This window comes from Budorcas taxicolor, chromosome 4 (assembly GCF_023091745.1).
Source record: "Budorcas taxicolor isolate Tak-1 chromosome 4, Takin1.1, whole genome shotgun sequence".
Taxonomy (NCBI): Eukaryota; Metazoa; Chordata; class Mammalia; order Artiodactyla; family Bovidae; genus Budorcas; species Budorcas taxicolor.
The window spans coordinates 118,885,626-118,905,792 of NC_068913.1; the positions used below are offsets into that span (position 1 = coordinate 118,885,626).

General features: G+C 44.5%; 1 protein-coding gene across 1 annotated transcript in view; it reads right to left on the reverse strand.

The window, feature by feature from the left end:
• Nucleotides 1-5,750: 5,750 nt before the first annotated feature.
• CNPY1 (canopy FGF signaling regulator 1) overlaps nucleotides 5,751-20,167 on the reverse strand; it is a 54,682-nt gene continuing 40,265 nt past the window's right edge. Inside the window, exons 3-5 of the mRNA XM_052639238.1 lie at nucleotides 11,575-11,778; nucleotides 9,725-9,821; nucleotides 5,751-5,788 (exon numbers count right to left, since the gene is read on the reverse strand). Coding sequence (XP_052495198.1) covers nucleotides 5,751-5,788; nucleotides 9,725-9,821; nucleotides 11,575-11,778 — 339 coding nt within the window. The remainder of the gene's footprint in view (nucleotides 5,789-9,724; nucleotides 9,822-11,574; nucleotides 11,779-20,167) is intronic.

Sequence of the window (20,167 nt, forward strand, 5' to 3'; positions counted from 1 at the left end):
GGTCAAGGACATCCCCCAGAGGGACCACTCCCCCCGGTCCTGCTCCTCTCGCCTGCCTGGGCGCCCCCTCAGTGCCAGGGCCTGGGCCATGTGACGACCTTGCCCGGAGGGGAGGGGATCTCTGGTCCCACCGCCGTCCCCTGAGCCACGGGGTGACTGCGGGCCCTCAGCAATCGTGGGAACGCAGGAGAGAGCTTCCACCACTGGGTATGTTGTCGGCCACCAAGGCTCCCTTGGACCTACCCTACGCCGAGGAGAAGGAAAAGGATTTCTGAGCGAGCAGTAAGTATTCCTTTCTCAAGGCTGAAGGTCTCACACACCCTTAGTTCATACGGACAATCAGCAGCTCGTCCTTGGGTTTTATGAAACACAAACGCTGCTTCAGACGCTTCTCGTCCTGCGAAAGGCAAGGCACCAGGAGGAGGTGCGAGGCCGGATGAGCCTTCTGTGGTTTGACAGGAGAAAACACACGTCCAGCACACAGCGCCTCAGCTTGTGCACGGCTGGCCCACACCCTGGCGGCTTTCACCCTCAGAACTGGTGCAGGTTTTAGCGCCCACAAAGTATACAAAAGCCAGCTAATCTGCAACATCTCCTATTCACCATTTGGGGGTATTGCTTAAGAAAACCTACTCAAGTGACCCTTTAATCTTAGGGCATTAATATTTAATCACGGCTTTGATTGCATATAAAGGCAGTTCGCGGGCATATTTTCACCTAAAGGTCTAATAATTTAATAACACTTATTGAAGCTGCATTTGCATGAGATCTTGCTCTCTTTTAATACCATGTTGCTTTAAATGGAGTCCATTTTTAATGGGGACCAAATAGTCTATTTTTTGGTTCTCTGCTTTCTTCTACAAACCACAGGGCATGAAGGTGCTTAATCAAGGTCCTTTGATGAAGAACAGCAAAGCCATAAGGATCATTTCTATCAGACAGTGGAGCTCACCTGACTGAAGTCTCCTCTCTCTGCGGACAGTGGTGTTCCCCCAGCGTTATCAGCACCTTTTATTGGCCGCTATCAGATCACACAGCAGAGAAATCCCCACTGGTCAGAGAGCAGCTTGGGGCAAACCCCTGACACGGAATGTCGGCAGGACATCAGCACTCTTCAGGAGCCAGCTTCTCTGCTCACAAAGTTTAAGACCGGTATTAACAGTTTTACTTATCACTTAGAGGATCTTTCTGACTCCCAGGCAGGCCCTTAATTAGCTGACATTGGGCTTCCAATGTTTCATTATATAACCTGCATTCCTTAGATATTGGTTTAGTAACAATCCCTAAAGGAGAAAGAAGTCGCTAGAATCTCTGCTCTAAGGAAAGATCTGTATGCCTCCGAGCTGCATCACAGATCAACCAAGTCTGCAGTCAGGAAACTTGGGCCTACACTGTAGTTCAACAGAACATGACTCTATCTGATCGAATGGCTTACCCTGCTGTATCAGGCTTCCGCTTCGCGCTATTGTTTGGGGGAGGGTATACAATTTTGACCCATGGCTCCTTGGAATTTTGTTCATAATACTAAGCCATATTATAGTAAGATTCAAATACATTTTCCATGTAACATCGTGGCTTATTTTCTTAGTAACTTTTTCCTCGTTTTTATTTTTTAAATTATGAAGTATAATAACACACTTATAGGAGGCTTAGGAAATACACAACAAAGGTATATATCGCTGTTCACTGTTCAGTCGCTAAGTTATGTCTGACTCTTTGCGACCTCACGGACTGCAGCACACCAGGCTTCTTAGTCCTTCACGTATGGTTCCACTATGTATTACAATTACTTAATAAAGATTTTTAGCTGGAGTTTCAATAGCAAAGTCTCAAAAATTAACAGTGAATATGCAGAAAAGTAGGAGGCTGCGGCAGACCTGAGCAGCACCGTGAGCCAATTCAACGCAATGAAGAGCTACATAATCTTCACACAACACGAGGGTATGAATCCTACTCCAGTTCTCATAGACTGTAAACTAGCAGACGCTGGAACATATCCAGGGCCATAAACCATGGTGCAGAAATCCCGTGGTCTCAAGGTACTGATCACACAGACTCTGTCCTCTCTTGTCCCTGCACACGTCCCGCTAACCTTGTAACAGATCAAACGTGTCTCAGGAGCAGTTTGCTGTTGTGGGGTAGAACATTTTCTATGTGTGTTATGGTACAGCCTATCTTTTTTCTTTCTTGGAAATCAAGATGGGAGTATAGGAATGATTTTTTTTTTTCTTTAAGGAATTAAATTTCTGGACACTTTTTCTCTGGGATCACCCTGGTGCTGGCCACGCTGTAGCTGGGCTCTCTGAGCCCTGACTTGATTCCTATCTATGTACCTAAGCTTGTAGGCTGCACCTACAAACCTAGGTTTCTACCCACCCAGCCACCTTCCAAGTCCCCCCAGGACTGGCAAGGAGAGAGCTGTATCTGATGCTTTAGACTCCACTTCCACAAACTGTCCTTACAAAGCAAAGCTTGGTCTTTCCGGTGATGGTCCTACAGACAAATGAGCCAATATTCTATTCAGTGCAATCATCATCTGTTTGAGCAGGGCAAATCCTGAAAACAGATGAAAAGGGTGGATCCTTCCTCCCCAGCAAATACATGTTTCAGGCAGGAGGTGCCAAGCAGGACCCCCAGAGAAGCATGTCATCTGCCTCTTTTTATGGGTAATTCATGGGCAACGAGTTTCTACGACTTTCATATTTCAATTTCATTTGTTGCATTTGACCTTTCATTTATTTAAGTCCTTGCTCTAAAAGCAAATAATCTGAGGAATTTAAGAAACTTATAAAGGGGGATTAAATTGTAGGCTAAAGATCACAATAAAAAATGCACATATCTAATGAGTATCCTTTTTATCGTGACTATATAATATTGTTAATTGCATTCTGGTATAAAACTATGGAATATGCTATGGACTGGGTGTCAAGATTAAAGATTACCTCAAAGATTTGCCTTAGAGTTTAACACAGGATACACGATCACATCAAAGGCTGGCTTTTTCTCATATTCATTACAACATGAATTTTAAGATAGACTGGTATACAGTTTAAAATATTTATTTAGATCATACTATTACATTTATGAATAAATGTCAACCAAACAGAGAAACAGGTATAAAAAATATAACCAGCTATTGACTCTATTTTTTTAGGGCTTGTCTTAGTAAATCAAGTATTGATTGCTCCCTTTTGGGACTTTGTTCTATTCCACTCTCCACTCCTCAGTGAAATAGATTCATTGGTCTTGGCTTATTCTTTGCAAATAGTAATCCACATAACAAAATATAAGCTGTGCATCTCAGCCAATTTGGTCCTTTTCTTTATGAGAAGAGGCTCACAGAAGTCTTCCATAGAGACCCAAAGAAACCATCTCATAAAGTACAATTTGAAACCATCTACCTCAAACACATCTTCTCTCCTCATTATTTTAGTAAGTAATGTAAACCTCCCCCAACGTTTTCTCCGGGAATTTCTTCTCAGTATTAGGTTGCTTTTCAGGGGCTCTAAGAAACTTTTCTGTTACACCCTGGGTGTTGTCTTCTTTTTCCTTTTTTCTGGCTTTTTGCTTTTGTTTTGTTTTTTTGGTCAATAAAAGTCATTAAAAGGCAGGAGCGTGGTTGGAGGGACGATGGAGCCAGGGGCTCCTCTCTCATTATTTTTCATTAGCAAAAGCAGCGCAGCCTCACCATGACCCAGAGGGAAACCTAGGAGTTGTCACAGCCGTAAGAAGCGCAGTGACTCATATCCAGGATTCAAATGTAGTTTTAATCAGCAATCACAAATGTTTACGTGAGTTTAGCAAGTTTGATCTGGAAGAAAAATAGCTACGTCATGAGATACTGAAAATCTTGTAAGAGACAAGATTATTTTTACTAGGAAGTAAGAAAAAACTGAATAGCCATATTGAGCAAAACCTTGAGATATTCACTGTGAGAGGCGAGGCACGTGCTTCTCATCACAGCAGAAGCATCAGCATCCACGAGAAACACCATCAGTGGTGTGAAGGCAGACCGCCCCACGGTCGCTCAGGGTGGAACCCAAAGCCCACACTCTCTTAAATTCTACAATGGCATGAGCACCGTCCATGTAAGCGTTTGTCAGCGACACCCCCCCCACACACACACACGTGTTACGGTTCCAACGGGGACTCCGTGCCAGCATCTCTGCCGTATTCCTGTGAAGAAACAGTTTAGTGTTTACCAAGGAAGCCGAAGGTAGGAAAACGTTTATGGCTTATTATCTGATAAGCGAACGAAACCTGAATAGGTGAGTTTACTAAAGTTTTAGGCACCATGCTTTAAGTCAGTTTTCCTACCGTCCTGAAAAACGACGTGAATGATTCTTAAATGCCATTTCCATTGTTTTGTCAGCTGCAGGCAGCGCAGATGCACCGGGCTCTAATGTCTGGCTCCACGCACTTCTCAATCAGCGAGGGAACCAGAAACTTTCTCAGTGAATGAATGACATTGACACAGAAGCCTGACTTTTAACACAAGTTGAGGTGGGAAAGGGAGAAAGGAAACCTCTTTCTCTTCATGTTGGCAAATTTTTCTAAACTTACAAATTGTTTTCTCCCGAAGTGTCAGCTGAACGGTTTAAGTAATGTGCTTTCTAGGTAACCACGTAACACATGGCAAATAGTTTCTGCTTTTGGAGGCGGAACATCAACCCACTTTATAAATTTCCCAGGGATAACAATGAGAATTTCTTCTTTAAAACGTGTGTGTGAAGCATGCCCTGACATTTTAAACAGTTAAAGTTTTATTCCACTAAATGTAAATTTAACAGAGACAGTGAAATCTCCAACAAATTAGATTTCCCCAAGACAATGAAATCTCTAAGAGTGAGATTACTACACTCCATTAAGGTGGTCAAAAGGCAATTTTCTGTAAGTTTCCACCTCTCCTTCCATCTCCACACCTACAAAAACATCCATAGACAGAACAATAGTTGGTTAGTAGTAAAATCTACATGCTAAATGCTAGGTGAAAACCTTTAAAAAACAAAGCATGACAGGAGAGTTTGCAGCAAAATAAACGTGTCCATTGGTGTCAGCCTTTAAGAATACACGATAATAAATACACGAAAAATAAACCAACTTTCTGAATCAGCTCAGTTCAGAACGCATGCATTAGAAAGGCCAATATAACTGTTCACTATTACTGTCCACTGCTTTCTATCCATTTGGTTAAATCTTAGGCATTAGAAAGTATTTAAACTTAAGGTTTCTAGCAATTTAAACTTCATTCCTGACATGAAGTGAATTCATTTCTTTCAGTGATAGCCATACAGCCCAGAAAAATTAGCCTGGAATTTTGCAATGCATTTTCTTAATTTTGTGACTAATCAAGTACTTATGAAATCAAACCAAGTCCTTTTCAAACAGGACACTATATTATATATGTGCATGGACACTGCAGCGCATGTTACTAAACCCTTATTTCATTTGTGACGTGTCTTCACGTTTGTCCTCTCACTAAACTAGATGCTTTCCTGCCAAGACTGTTTGTAAATACCAAAATCCACAAAAGTAGTTGTTTCATGTACTCCTCAACTGCACCTGGAGAAAGAAGTGGGATTTGTCATGATGCCAAAGAAGAGATATTCAGTAAAATATCAAAGATGAGAGCCTGCAGTATGAAAAAGAGACACAGCGCTTCTTCTCATGAAGAAAGGTGAAGACAGAAACGCAGACGTTGGCCTCGGGGGCCGCGCCGTGACTCCTCTCTGCTAGCGGCACCGTCATTCCTAGAGTTCAGTATGCTTAGTGGATGTTTCACACAGACCTGGGGGGAAAAAATTAGATGGAATCACTCTCACATTTAACATCAGCCCATAGGTCACTTACTTTCTGCAAAAGCACATTCTTGTGGAAGCACATTGAAAAAAAAAAAAACCTTCTGACATTTTCAAATACACACAAGTAGAGAGAAGAATACAGTTTATTCCGCTGCAGGCTGGTCACCCACTGCTATCCCAGGGGCACTGCCAGCCTTCCTTCCTGGAGCATTGTGAAACAAAGCCCATGGGTTGTGTCCTCCTGCCCGTGGCCATGGGAGTGTTTAAGGAAAACTCGAGACAGGGCATCAGTGTGCTGGGCACTTAATCCAAGGTGCGGAGAGGCTGGGATCCATAGTACATTTTCCACTGGAAGCAAAGAATGCCAGCTCTCTAGACTGGGTGATGGATTATTCTAGCTACATAATTTATTTAAAATAGGAAATAGGCTAGCCTTTGTGTTATTTTGTATCATGTATTAGCCTTGAAAGTAATTATTTTTAATATTAGAATTTACCACGCTCTTTAATGCTTGAAAATCTATACAGAAAGGTCAAAATGCCTTTACTTTAAATGCAGGCTCACCATTTCAGAATACTTGAGACCTTATTCCTTAGGTGGCCATTCAAACTGCTCATGTCACAAAATTGGTCTGTTTTTTTTAATGTTAAGATTTGATACCAAAGCAGAAGTGATATGTATATAAAACATATTTATGTATTTATATTTATAAACTCACTCTTCCTAATGAATACCTCCACAAACCAAAGAATCCATTCATCCATAATCTAGAGTGACATGTTTAACCTTGAGTGAAATATAGCCATCTTTTTAATCATGACCTTGTATCTTATTAAGATTTTAAAATACCATTTTTACTCCAAGACATTACAATGACAATCTAGAGAAGCCTCGGTCAAATGCTACAAAACATCCAACTGGGAAAATCTACTGAACTCTTATTTTCTGCCTAGGAAAAAAGGAGATTCGTAAGAAATAGCCTATTACCACTATTGCTGTCTCAGGCCCCTGAAACAGAGCGCACTTGGTAACTTTTCTTCTCTCCACTGAATAAACTACAGTGGGGTCTGCAGGTCCGCCTGCAAACCCACAGCACTCCACTGAGATGCTTCTCACTCATCGAAAAGATAACACATGTTTATGAAAATCTCAGTGAAGTATTATTTTTAAAGCCAAACACAGTCATCTTAAGTTTAACATATGTTTTCTCCATTATTCCCCATTTATCTGTGTATAGGGGTGGGCCTTCTATTTTAAACAATCATACATGTGTTAATTAATTAGATGGATGGACACATCAAATCACCATGATGTAGACTTAAATACCTTACAGAAATTTCCCAGGTCATTTATACCTCTAAAGCTGAAATGCTGACGTCTGTGAATGTGCACTGATCTGCTCCCATGCTAACTATTACAAATAGAGTGAAAAGGTCTACCTTAACTAGAAAAAAAGCAAAAATCTCTCTCACACACACAAATATATAAGGTGTATATAAAGTATATTAACCTTCCAACCAAACTTCTAGTTCTAAAAATGTCTATCTTTGAAAAGATCATTAATCTCCCTAAAAGCAATGTAGATATTTTATGAGCCCTCAGGACAGTGTTTGTTTATAGTATATAGGAAAAGTATTGGTTAATGTACTTTCATAACCTCCGTTACACACTCGCACACACACATACACAGTCATCTCTTTAAAGCATCATTTAAACGTGCAGAGGGATCGCAGCAAAGCTGTGGTAGAACAGGATAAAACAAAGCCTCATCTTTTCAGAACAGAGGCTGACCCTCATGCTGCCATAGGAAACTTGCTGTGCTTGTATTTCAGAGTACATGAAAAGCATCTGGAGTTTCTCTATGATACGAGAGCCTCACCTTTTACCCAGCTTTCTAAAACCACGCCGTATGTTAAAACATACTATTTCTTTGTTGGCTGCAATCATGCATTAGGATTATTCTCATTACTTTGTCACTTTAGCTTTTTCCTGAGAATGATTTTTGAGTTTGGAAACCCCTTGACCTTGTTATGTGGTTTACTTACTTCAGTGATGGCATGGTGGGGGAGGGGGCAGTTAGGAGGGGCGGGGACTCTTGCCTCTTTTTAGAATTAATGGATTCCTAGTTTTTATTTATAAATTGTTTAGAGTACCCATAAGTATGTTTCACAGAGGAACAGCCTGAAAAAGCTCACTCCACTTCACTGGGTAGCAGCCATGTGGCGGAGGAGCCTCTGGAGTGGCTGGTTACCTTGCTTTCTCAATAGTTCTGGTGCACTGATACTTGAGTTTACAATGTAAACACTTAATCAGTCTTTTAAAAGTCGATGCTATTAAGAATGACTTGATCATGTTTTATTTCACACTAGTAATACCGCACATATCTTAAGTTTACGCTTCACACTGTATTTTCTTTAGGATACTATTAATTTTTATGTCCAATTATAAATATACGGAAGGAATGAAGAGATAGTTAATGTAATGGAACTTAAGCCGAACTGCTGCACTTGGAAACAGTGTTTCCTCAGAATCTTATTATTTGAAGCAACTCCTGCCATAAAGAGTTGGCGAAACTTTCTAGAGAACTCCATAATATCTGAGCAGGTACTCATATAGCAAAGACGATTATGACAAGCCCAAACCCTTGGAGGAAAAACAGAAAAACAAACGTTCCCGATCCCATTCATTACACTTTTGTTTAGATCCTAACAGACACATTCATCTCTGAACTGCTTGAAAAACCTCAAAAATACTTTCTCTGGGAAATTGTGATGATGTGAAGTTTGCTCCCATTATGTGACATTCACTACTTACAACAGCACATATCCAAAACCAATGGAAAAAGCTCTAGAATTCCTGCCTATATTCTGACTATATCACTTCACTTTGCCCTGCAAACTCCCAGCCAAACTGGATTTTAAACAGAGAACAACCCCATCAGCTACTCAGTAAGAAAACTTGGTCATGTTAATGGAAATCTATTACTTTCTTGTTCAATAACTTCGATGACAAACATATATCTTCAAACTGCAGTAACTATTATTTTAAGGACTTTGGCACTAAATTTGATTCTATGGATGCAGGTATATTTATTTATTTTTTAAATTATATTTAATTATAAACAATTGCTGACTGCTAAACATCTGAAGCGTCCATAATTGCATAAAAGTATTTCCCCAGCTTTCAATCATCATTTCCATATATGACACTCATTTCTTCAAAGATATCTGAAAACAATGTGCAACCTGTCCTACATCCTTTAAAGTATCAAAATGACACAGGCTAAAAGGCGTGTGTTTAAGCGGGGGGAGCGGGGGTCGGGGTGATCCTGTGTTTCAGCTCTGTATACAGGAAATAACGTTTTGGTAGTGTTTTCTAGCTTCTGGTTGTGTGTATGTATGTGTTCATACATACGCATCAAATATTATTTTCCACACCAGAAAAAGAATGTTTTAAGAAGTAGATATTTGGGGAAAGGAACTTGAAAAAAAAAAAATTCCAGCACCAAATAAACCAACAGGAAAACATTAGAAATTTCTTACTAAAGAGACCCCCCTCTCTCTTGGGGCAGGTGAGCAGGCAAGTCATAAAGAAATCCTTCCCTGGTCCAGGGTGGAGAACTCGGCTCTAAAAGTTTAAAAGGAGAAGTGCTTTGGATGCCGGCAGGGCTGACCAAGCCTCTGCTCCTTCCCGGCTGGAAGTCAAGCATGTTTGAATTCACTTAAAAACGTCGAGGAGCAGAAGTACAAGCAACAAGGCCTCGCAGCCTTGCTTCCGCTCACACGCTCACACGGAGTCCTCTCTGATTCATCGGAGGCCGGTGGCAGGGAGACAGAGGCTCGGTTTGAAAAAAATAAAAACAAGCTGCTGAGCGGGAGAGGGGTGGGCCTGGGAGAGGGCGCATGCCGCGTCAGACACAGTACCTGACTTTCCACCGCACAGTGCGTCAGCGAGCTGGTGTGCCTCCTGGGTGATAAGCGAAAATATTTCATCTTCGAACTCTTCTATTATAGTCTCACACTGCAGAAACAGAACACCACCAGACGTGGATAGATGTGCGCTCACAGAACACCTTGCTAGGAAGGACTTGTCACAGTTTTATTAGCTAAAAACATCATGTTACCAAGGTGGTCCATTTTCATCAGCCCTTTTGGTTTAAGACATCACTGCATGGGATGAACCCTCTCCCTAGAATGCTAACTGCATCATTTTCCCCAAGACTCAGCTGACTGATTAGTCGTGTTGAAAGACGAGGGTAAGGCAGGAAAATGGTTCTTCATATTGGTTTCTCTTCCTCAAACTGGAATGGAATGCAAGGAACAGGAGGGGGGGCGCTCCCACTTATGGAGCTGAAAAGTGTTCGCTTTTTTGGTGGGTTTTTGTTTTTTTGGAAACTTCAAAGAACATGGCTCCTTAAAATGGTTAAACCAGTTTCCTTTATGTTTAACATAACAATCCATTTTGTGGTTCTAAAGCAGGATCTGAAATGTGAAAACAATTAAGCTTTCTCAGCAATGAACACACAAACGCATCTTCCATTGCCCTCTGGATAAACAGCTTGTCAGTCACTCGGGAAACTTTCTTTTCTAACAGTTACAGATCCATCTATAATTTCACTTCGCTCCCCCCACCCTCTGCCCCCAAATCTGACATTTCTGAAAAGAGGGTGCTCAAATGTACCCATGCCTCTGAAACCCTTGAATTCTGACTGGAGTATGTGTCTGCCTTGGGGAAACACAAGCTTACACTCTTAGGAACTGTAATGCTAAATGGTGTTCACTGGAGACTTGGAACTCATTTTCCGAGTTCATTAAGTGAGACTCAAAAAAATTTTAAATGGCATTTAAAAATATTTAACTTCCGCTATCACGTGTTTATGGAAGACCTGTGAAATATAAGCACTTTCCTCTCTGCAGTCCCCATGCTCTAGCATCTCCAGCCCTGGAATTACTGCCTTGATTTTTTAATTAAAACGAAATCTTCCAAAGTCAGCTGCCGCCCTTCTATCAGGGGGTAGGCATGTCTGACATTTTGGCCACCGAGTGAACCACAGACATTTCTTAAATAGGCTTTCCCATCACTGGATCTGACTCAACAGCAAAAGTGAAATGAAATCTCTTGCCATATATCTGGTAGGCACATTCTGAGCCAGAGGCCACCGTTCAAGTAGAATAAACATGAAGGGAGGAAATGTGCCACAAGGCCGACGGTCATACCTAAGCCTTTGTTTCACCGAGTCTGTGCTAAAATAGTTGAATTAACTTGGGAGGAGAATTCTCCCTCTTCTGTGAAGCCTGAGAAAAAAGTGATGTGCGTCATTCTCCCTCCATCGAGTGGCTATCCATATTTGAAAACAGCACTCATTTTAATTTAGGTTTTAATCTCAGAACCACTGCCCCTGTGCCTGGCACAGGAGCCTGTACAAGAGCTGCCCGCCCATGGGACCGACTGAGTCCCCTTCCCCACCGTCCCGGGAGCAAAGCAGCCTGCAAACGGTGCCTCCAAGTCACTGGGACTTGTAACGCACCTCCTGGAAAATATCATTTAAGTGTCTCCACGGAGATGAAAATACCACGGCCCTCCAGTGATGCGAAAGGCAAGTCACTGAGCGCCTGGTTAACACGCAGAAAGCAGCAGGACAACAAGGCTAACAGGCAACATTTTAACCGGCCTGTCTCAAAACTCAACAAAATCCCAAACAGCAAGAAATTTCTTTAAAGTACCAAAAACACGTTCACGGAGCATAGAATTCCTCTGCGGAAAAAGAGCTTACCGCGAATTTCAACGGTCTGTAAGCATCTGAATAAAAATAGAATTCTTTAAATTCTTGGTATATTTTGTCTCCTTTCCTCGGAGCAAATCTCTTGAAAGTCTTCTCCTTCGTCACGGGGTCTTCTTCGAGTCTGTAGTCATTCATCCGCTCGCACACTTTGTCCAGGAGGTCTGCGAGGAATGCCTCCGACTGGGCTAAGGGAATCTGTGAAGAAAAAAACAAAACCAAAAAAGGCAGGAAACTTGACTTAAATGTTAGTGTTACTGAAGAGCCATTCCCTTGAACGCACGTGGCAGTGCCCCCCCCTCCTCACGCGCGCAGTCTTTCTGTCCGGTTACTGCCCAGTCACATTATTTACAGCATTTAAGAGGTTAGCTTAAATTCCGGTTTTTAACAGGTGCCTATGTTTGAAAGTGATCACAAGAGAAACTTCCAATCGAACTAGCAACTCCCCTTCCACAGGAGATAATTTCCGAAAATCACGGAGCGTGCAGAAGAAGGCTCTGAGCCACAGAGAAGGGCTGTTATTATCTATTTACTCGCGAGAAGCCGAGAGACAGGAGCCGGAGCGCGGGGCCTCTGCGGCCGCGCACCTCTCGAGCTGGGCCCAGGCCCGGGCTCGCGCTCCGCAGCGGCCTGGCCTCTCGGCGGCCGCCGGGGTCCTGGGCAGGGCCGGGAGCCGCGTGGCGGGGAAAAGCCGGGCGGACAGCCTGTCCCCGCTCGCGGGGCGCGGGCGCGTCGTCTTTGGAGCAGCCGGTGCGGGGGCCCGCGCGCCCCTCTCCCTCCGGAATCCGGCGAGGATTCAGGGGGCCCTGAGACCACCACGCCCGCCCCGCGCGGGGGTCAAAGAGCGCCCCGCGCCCTTGGTAACAGGGACCAAAAAACCCACCCTACTCGGGGGCCGTCTGGCCAGGTCAAGGTGCAGGAGGCCGCGTCCCCGCGGCTCCTTCCGGAAGGGGGCGGGGACCCGCCAAGGGCGCCGCGGGCCCGGCCTCCGCGGGCCTTTCTGCCTCTCCAGCCTCTGCCGATCAAAGCAGGAAGTCTGCCTGCCAACCGGGGGGAAAGGGGCCGGGCCACAAAGGAACTCGATCTCGGCGCTGGGCATACACCGCGCCTCCACTGTCCCCCTTTCAGACGCAGCGTGAACCCTTCCGGCGCCGGCGACCGCGCGGCGCTCGCGGGCGCGCTCCGGGCGCACAAAGGCCCCGCGCCCCGCCCGCCGCCCGCGCCCCGCGCCCCTGAGCGCAAAGCTGCTTGCAGCCCCGGCCGCGCCGGCGGCCCTGCGCTCACCCCCGGTCCCAGCAAGGAGCCAACTATGCGCGGGGACAGGGCACCGCGGGAACTTTCCACCGCCCCCAGCACGGGCGTGGGGGTGGAATTTCCCACCTTCTCCCGGCGAACCTGGAGACCGACTCCGAGCTGCTTTCAAGGCCCCTGCGGTCAGCTTGGCAATTAAGTCGTTTGTTAAGCTGGAGTCTACGGCAACGTTCTTGATTCGCTAAAATATCGTTTTTTTAAAGGAGTGATTTTATTTTCCTGTCTACGATCAGAAGACCCTTTAAAAAGTAGCTGAAAGTGCACTATAAAAACAATAAATACAAAGTAATCACACTTTTAATTGTGCCATGTAAGCCTCGTAAGTTGTAAACACAACCAAAAACATAGGTTAACCAACAAAATCTGTTTTATGGACTTACGGAGACGAAAGATTATACGTGTTGGGACTTAAAAGCTAGGAAAGAGAAGTCAGTTCTTAAACTACAATTAGTCAAGCAGATCGTGAACAGAATGAGTATGGTCTTCATTCTGCCGGGAGAGTGCTGCTGTGTCTTTCCTGGTCTGGTCCATATGAAGAGGCTCCTAGCACTTTCTGGATGTCGACAAAGCGGCACTTTAACCTCCAAGTGAAGAGCTGGCGCTTTCGTTTAGAAATCTGTCATCAGGGATGCTCCTCTCTGCCCCTCCCTAGCCCTCTCCCCAGTCCCCAGTCTCAGCGTAAGCATTGGGGAGACGCTGTCACTGAAAAGAGAGGCTGTGCGCGCTGGAGGGTGCTCTTGGAACCCTGGACGAATACACCACACTGGTTCCCGTGGCGCCGAGACCACTTTCGAAATCCTTTTTTAAAACAGACCTGACTTTCTGAGCGGCGTACGAAAACCCCGAGTATATAAGATCTGAACAAATCAGAACGTTAAAAACGTGAGACCTTCCACAACTTACTTTTGAGAGCCATTTTATGTATTTCCCGGTTGGTGCTTTTTAAAAACAAAACAAAAAACCGTAGCCACGTGATAACTTTCTAGGAAACAGGATTGTTTTTCTTGTTTTGAAATTGGGATTTCGTATGTCCCAATAGAGTAGTGTTGCACCAGTTTTAACACAAATATGTGGTATCCAGGGATCAACACGTGAGTTCTGTGGATTTCATACACCTTTGAAGGCTAACTGGCTTTTTGATGTAATTAGCTGGCTCTTTCTAGTAAACGTTCTTTAATAGAAAGAGTAGGACATGTTGCTGGCAGAGAGCTCAGAAAATGCCCTTTTACAATCTTCACTGAGAGCAAGAAAAAACACACAGCAGGAGACGAGTAGAGTTCGTTCCACAGGAATACTTTTTTTTAAATTGACCTAAAATCCCAATCAATGCATCTGATTTTGTGAGAAAATTTTAAAGAAAAAGATGCTTATGCATGTCAACTCTTTATACGTTTATTAAAATGCACACAATTAGGGTTTAACATGATTCCACTTTTAAAATGCACACAATTAGGGTTTAAAATGATTCCACTTAGCTGAACTACTTTCACTAAATTTAAAGACTGTTTGGGGAATAATTGAGGCTTTTTCTCCCCTCAAAGCATTTTGATTTTAAGAGTGCAATAAGTATTGAGACAAGTGGAATAAAACTGAGGCTTTCTTTCTATACTATGAAGATTTTGAATAGTACTTGTCAATAAAGCAACTCCTATTGTAGTCTTAGGGGAGCGTTGCCTCCGTCCTGGAAGGAGGGTCTCAGAGATACTAACCTCATTAAAATATGAATGAAAAAGGCCGCCATCATTGTATCGGGAGAAAACTGATTCACCGGCCATTACTTTTACACATGGACTCATTTGGTGTAAGTTATAAATACAAAAACAATCCGTTACGATATCGTTGCTGTCTCAGTGCACTCTCAGGGTAAAATCCTAACTTTTCTCTTTCTGAAACCCAGGTATGACTCTTTTTTTTTTTTTACCTTTAGGCCCCTTCTGACCATGTGCTTGTTCTGTGAGCAATGACATGGGGGTGGGAGGAGGTACTCATATTCCAACTTGAAAATAGAAAAAGGTAGCTGAAAGTTTGGGGTTCAGTTTCTCTAGAAAGCTGGAGTTAGGGAATTTTTCGAGACCACTATGACAACACTTTAATAACAGTCAATTACAGGGTGCTTTCCGTGTTTGCTCATTACTATGTCTCTGTTAATCTTGTAGCAAATTTCTTGCTTGATAGCTATCACAATCAGGCAGTGATACAATTACATTACGGTGTATAGTCGGACGTGAAAACTGTCCTTGTGGTATGCTGTCTCCTTCATAACAGTCTGACAATCTCAAATAAATCTTACTTATCTGGATGCTTATTTTGGAATGCCCCTGAGATAGGAAACCAGCACTTAGCCTGCTTAGTTTCACATTGTTGCAAAGGTTTTCTTTCTAGAGGTGTCGTTAATATAAAAAATTTAATTGCATTATAGCAAATATCACATCTACTTTAATCACTAACTTTTCATCCATAAAAATACTGAAATCACTTCTGATATTAGTTAAAAATCAATATTTAGAAGTGAAAATTCAAACCTCCTTTGCTTTAGGCTACAACAGAGAGCATGAATTCAGAAACTCTTGTAAGTTGATGAGATATATAATTAGCTTTTATGTTAATTGACTGCTATGAGTTTGTTGTGTGACACTTCTTCATATAATATGCAAATAGCATTGACTGTTTAGTTTTATTGGACAATAAAATTAGAAATCTAAAGAAGCTCATTTCGATGAAGAATAATAAAGGTTGATAAATTTTCCAGTGTTCTGTATATCAGAAAAAAATGAATCCCATCTGGACTTAATCAATAAGAGAGATTTTAAGCAGCCTTTGTTCAGAGAGCCAAAGCCAGCCAACATATAACAGAATTAATATTAGCTTTTTCAGCTACATAAATTTGATGTTAAAACAGGTGAATTTGTGCAATCAATAAAACCTTGGGGGCAAAAATACAAAGACTGCAGCACAACTTACCACAAATGATGCAATAAATTTATGAAAACAGCATCAAAATTTTGCCTCCTTTAATCTGAATACTGAGAGAAAGTCATTATTTGAAATAAATAGTTTGCAAGTGTCTCCTATTTTTATTCCTGGACATATTATGTCAACATAAAGTATATGCTCAGAGTGTGAGAAAAATAGAAATAATAAAAAGAATAATGTGATTTGGGGGAAAATATTTCCTAGAATTCAAAACTATTAAAATTTCAATCACATTTTTAAAAAAAGTCTGGAGCCTGTTTTCAGCTAAACAACGTAGAAACCTTGAAAGTATAGAAAAATTGCATACTGGATCACTGTTAATGAACTCCAAATGGGAGTCATTGAACTCAATTTGACTTCCTAAAGTTAAAAAATATATACTTTCTTTTCATTATTAAATAGAAATTGGCACTGCCATTTGATTTCTCATCTTAAAAAGTATTCTATTTATTAGTCTTGTAAGAAAGTTTACTTTTCAAACATTTTTAGGTGAACTGAAATACAACTATCCATGTGAAAAAGGTTACAATTTTTCAATCTTTGTTAAAAATCACTCTAAGAGAGGATTTACGGCGACCTTTTCACGCTCCTTCTGAGCTTTGACCTCTGCTGGCTTACCCCGGAAGGATTTTGCAGATTAGAAAAAAAGTAATAGAAGACAGTGACAGTGCTCAAAAGGGCAAAGGCAGGAAGAGCTGCAGCGGTGACAGAGGCGATGGGAACGTGTCCATTCAGCCAACAGTATTTATTCAGCTCCGTCTCCGCACCAGACAAACTTACCTCTCTAATTCAGCCTTTTTAAAGGGGACTTTCTTGTGATTCTGAATAAAAATTCAAAGAAATACTTGAAAAAGACTGCCTGGAAGAGAGCCAGTAAACCCCAGTGGATGATAATATGACTGCTTGTCTATCAATTTAGCTAAAGATCACATAAATAGATATCCGTGTCCTTATGTTACAATTTTCTCCCCCCACCTCCTAAAGCTGCCAGTGTTTCACCATCTTGCTTCTGAAAACACAATAGGTATCCATTTCTAACCATTTCTGCAAACTGCTTTCCTGGAATAGAAGTGAAAAGTCACCTCCGGGAACTCTGTTGTGGCATTTCCCGGTTGCGTCATGCCTGTGAGATCTCCTTTGGAAGTCTCAGCTCTCAGAGGAAAAGGACGAAGACTGGGATCAGTTCAGAACCTCGAGTTTCATCTCCCTCATTGCGGAAACATGCACACACAGACGTTCCCGCTGGCCGCAGAGGAAACCCTTTCTTTAAAAATAGTTTTAAATAGAAAAAGTAACACATTCACTTGCTTTTTTTTTTCAATCAGAAAAGAACAAAAGCATAGAGTAAAAAGTAAGAAGATGCCTCCCCTAGACCCTAATGCCCAGCTCTCCATCCTCCAGAGACATTCTTGGTGCACTCACAGTATGTGAGTGAATGTGTGTGCATGTGTGTATGTATGTGCGTGCAGGTCTGTATGTGTGTCTGTGTGTGTCCTCAGGTGCCTGTGTGTCTATGTATGTCTATGTGTGCGTGTGCACATGTGCATGTGCGTCTGTTCTCACCCGTGCCTGTGTGTCCCTGTGTGTCTGTGTGTGCTTGTGTGTGTGTGCCTGTGGGTCTGTATGTGTCTGTGTGTCCCTGTGTGTCTGTGTGCGCTTGTGTGTGTGTGCCTGTGGGTCTGTATGTGTCTGTGTGTGTCCATGGGTGTCTGTGTGTGCATGTGTGCCTGTATGTGTCTGTGTGTGTCCCTGTGTGTCTGTGTGTGCTTGTGTGTATGTGTCTGTGTGTGTCCACGTGTGTCTGTGTGTGCTTGTGTGTGTGTGCCTGTGGGTCTGTATGTGTCTATGTGTCCCTGTGTGTGAATGTGTGCCTGTGTGTATGTGTCTGTGTGTGTCCACGTGTGTCTGTGTGTGCTTGTGCGTATGTGCCTGTGGGTCTGTATGTGTCTGTGTGTGTCCATGGGTGTCTGTGTGCGCATGTGTGCCTCCTGTGTGTGTCTGTGTGTGTCCATGTGTGTCTGTGTGTGCTTGTGTGTATGTGTCTGTGTGTGTCCATGGGTGTCTGTGTGTGCTTGTGTGCATGTGTCTGTGTGTCCGGGTGTATCTGTGTGTGCTTGTGTGTGTCTGTGTGTGCTTGTGTGCATGTGTCTGTGTGTGTCCATGGGTGTCTGTGTGTGCATGTGTGCCTGTGTGTATGTGTCTGTGTGTGTCCATGTGTGTCTGTGTGTGCTTGTGTGTGTGTGTGCCTGTGGGTCTTATGTGCATGCGTCTGTGTGTCCGGGTGTATCTGTGTGTGCATGTGTATGTGTGCATGAGTGTCTCTGTGTGTGTGTCCATGTGCATGTGTGTATATGTGAGTGTCCATGTGTGCACTTCTGAGCGTCCTCCTCTTTGTACAAGATCCAAGCCCAGCACAACCCCCTGTCTTTCTCACCTGGGGATAAAAGGGCTCGTGCACATCCAGAAGGCTGCGGACGGTCTCCCCTTGGACCTCGGATGAAGGACACTCACTGCGCAGGCGGCTAAACGTAAATCTGTGCAGATTCGAGATGCCCCATGTCCTGAGGACCGGTTCAAAGGGAGCTCCTGACCAGTGTGAGCTACGGCAGAATCCCTCTGGATTGCTTGTTAAACATCAGTTTGGGGACACGTCTTACCTTATTCTATCCTGAAACAATAGTTTTGAGGGGGTGAGGTGAGTGTTTTGCCCCCTTTCCTGGTTGAGTAGCCCTGGTCTGGAGGCTCCCTTCCACGGCCCTGACGCTGCCAGGCCATCATGCTGAGGACTCAGCCACGCAGACACTGGGGCAGGAAGGCCTTAGAGACTCCCTCCCAGGTGGGGAGACTGAGGCTCCGACAGGGGTGACTTGCCAGGGCCCCACAGGGCAGAGCCGTTTCAGTTGGCACACCGTTCTGCCGCCCACGAAGCAGCCAGCAGGGCCATCCCCCGGCTCCCCCAGACCTCAGGTGGTGGGGCCCATAAAGAGGTGATTAAGGTAAAACCCTGATGCTGGGAAGGACTGTGGACAGGAGGAAAGGGAGGCAGCAGAGGATGAGCTGCTTGGATGGCATCACCGACGCGATGGACGTGAACGAGTTCGAGCAAACTCTAGGAGATGGAGGAGAGGGAAGCCTGGTGTGCTGCAGTCCGTGGGGTCACAAAGAGTCGGACATGACTGAGTGACTGAACAACACAGGTAAGCTAAGGTCACCAGTCCCGAGGGCCCTGATCTGATCTGACCAGCGTCCTTACGAGCTGGGTTCAGGACACAGACACGCACAGAGGGACAGCTTGTGAGGCCTGGCGGGGCGGAAGGGGGGGGAGATGGCATCGGCCGGACAGGAGAGAGGCCTCGGGAGGAACTGGCCCTGCCCACACCTGGGTCGGGATTCCCAGCCCCGGACTGCAGACAATACTTTTCTGCTGTTTAAGCCGCTTGGTCCGTGGGACTTCGGCTGCCGAGCTCCTAACACAGTCCCAGACCGTATTTAGCCCTGGCCTGAAGTCTTGCGAGTGCAGCCCATGCCCAAGAGGTGGCCGGGGCTGCTCGAGGGCCTACCGTCACGAGGGGACCCAGAACGACATGAGACGCGGGCCGGCGCCCCGATGCACGTGTGCTGTGATCCCGTCTGAGCCAGGGCGACCCTGCTCGGGCCCCCTCAAATACCTCCACCCTGGTCGGCACTGCCTACAGCCTACGGAGGGCCGGACCACACGCTGGCCCCCTCGCTCGCCAGAGGCCTGGCCTATAAACCTGGGAGGAAAGCCCCAGCTGCTTTCGCGTGTCTGACCAGGGCAAGTAACTGGTAGGAAGACCCTTCAAGAGTTCAGCATGACACACAGATGTAAAAGGACATGATGTCTTTCCTTCTGATGGACGCCGACTGTTTTAGCGTGTAGATTACTTGCAAGTGAAGCGGACTGAAGGAACGCAGACCGATCTCTGCAGCCTCCTAACTATGGGCCAGTAGACAGTCCTGGGACTCTGACGCAGCGCCATGAAAAGCCAGCCTGAGGACCTCTCACCGTTTCACCCCTTCCCATCCTCTCAGAATCAGAGAGCTGCCAGCCACGGGCATCCAGACCCGTGGCATGCAAAGCGTGGTCTGAGGCCCAGCAGTCTTGGCCTCAGGATCCTATGCCCCCGCCCAGACCTGCCGCCACTCTCCCCGTCCCCCAGCCCCTCGGGCGCTGTGTGCACAGGGAGGGGCCTCACAGCTTAGGATCCTGCTGACGCTCGGGGCGGCAGTGGCAAGAGGGGGCTGCCCGCTCTGATTTTCTATTTGCTGCTTCTGTGCTCTG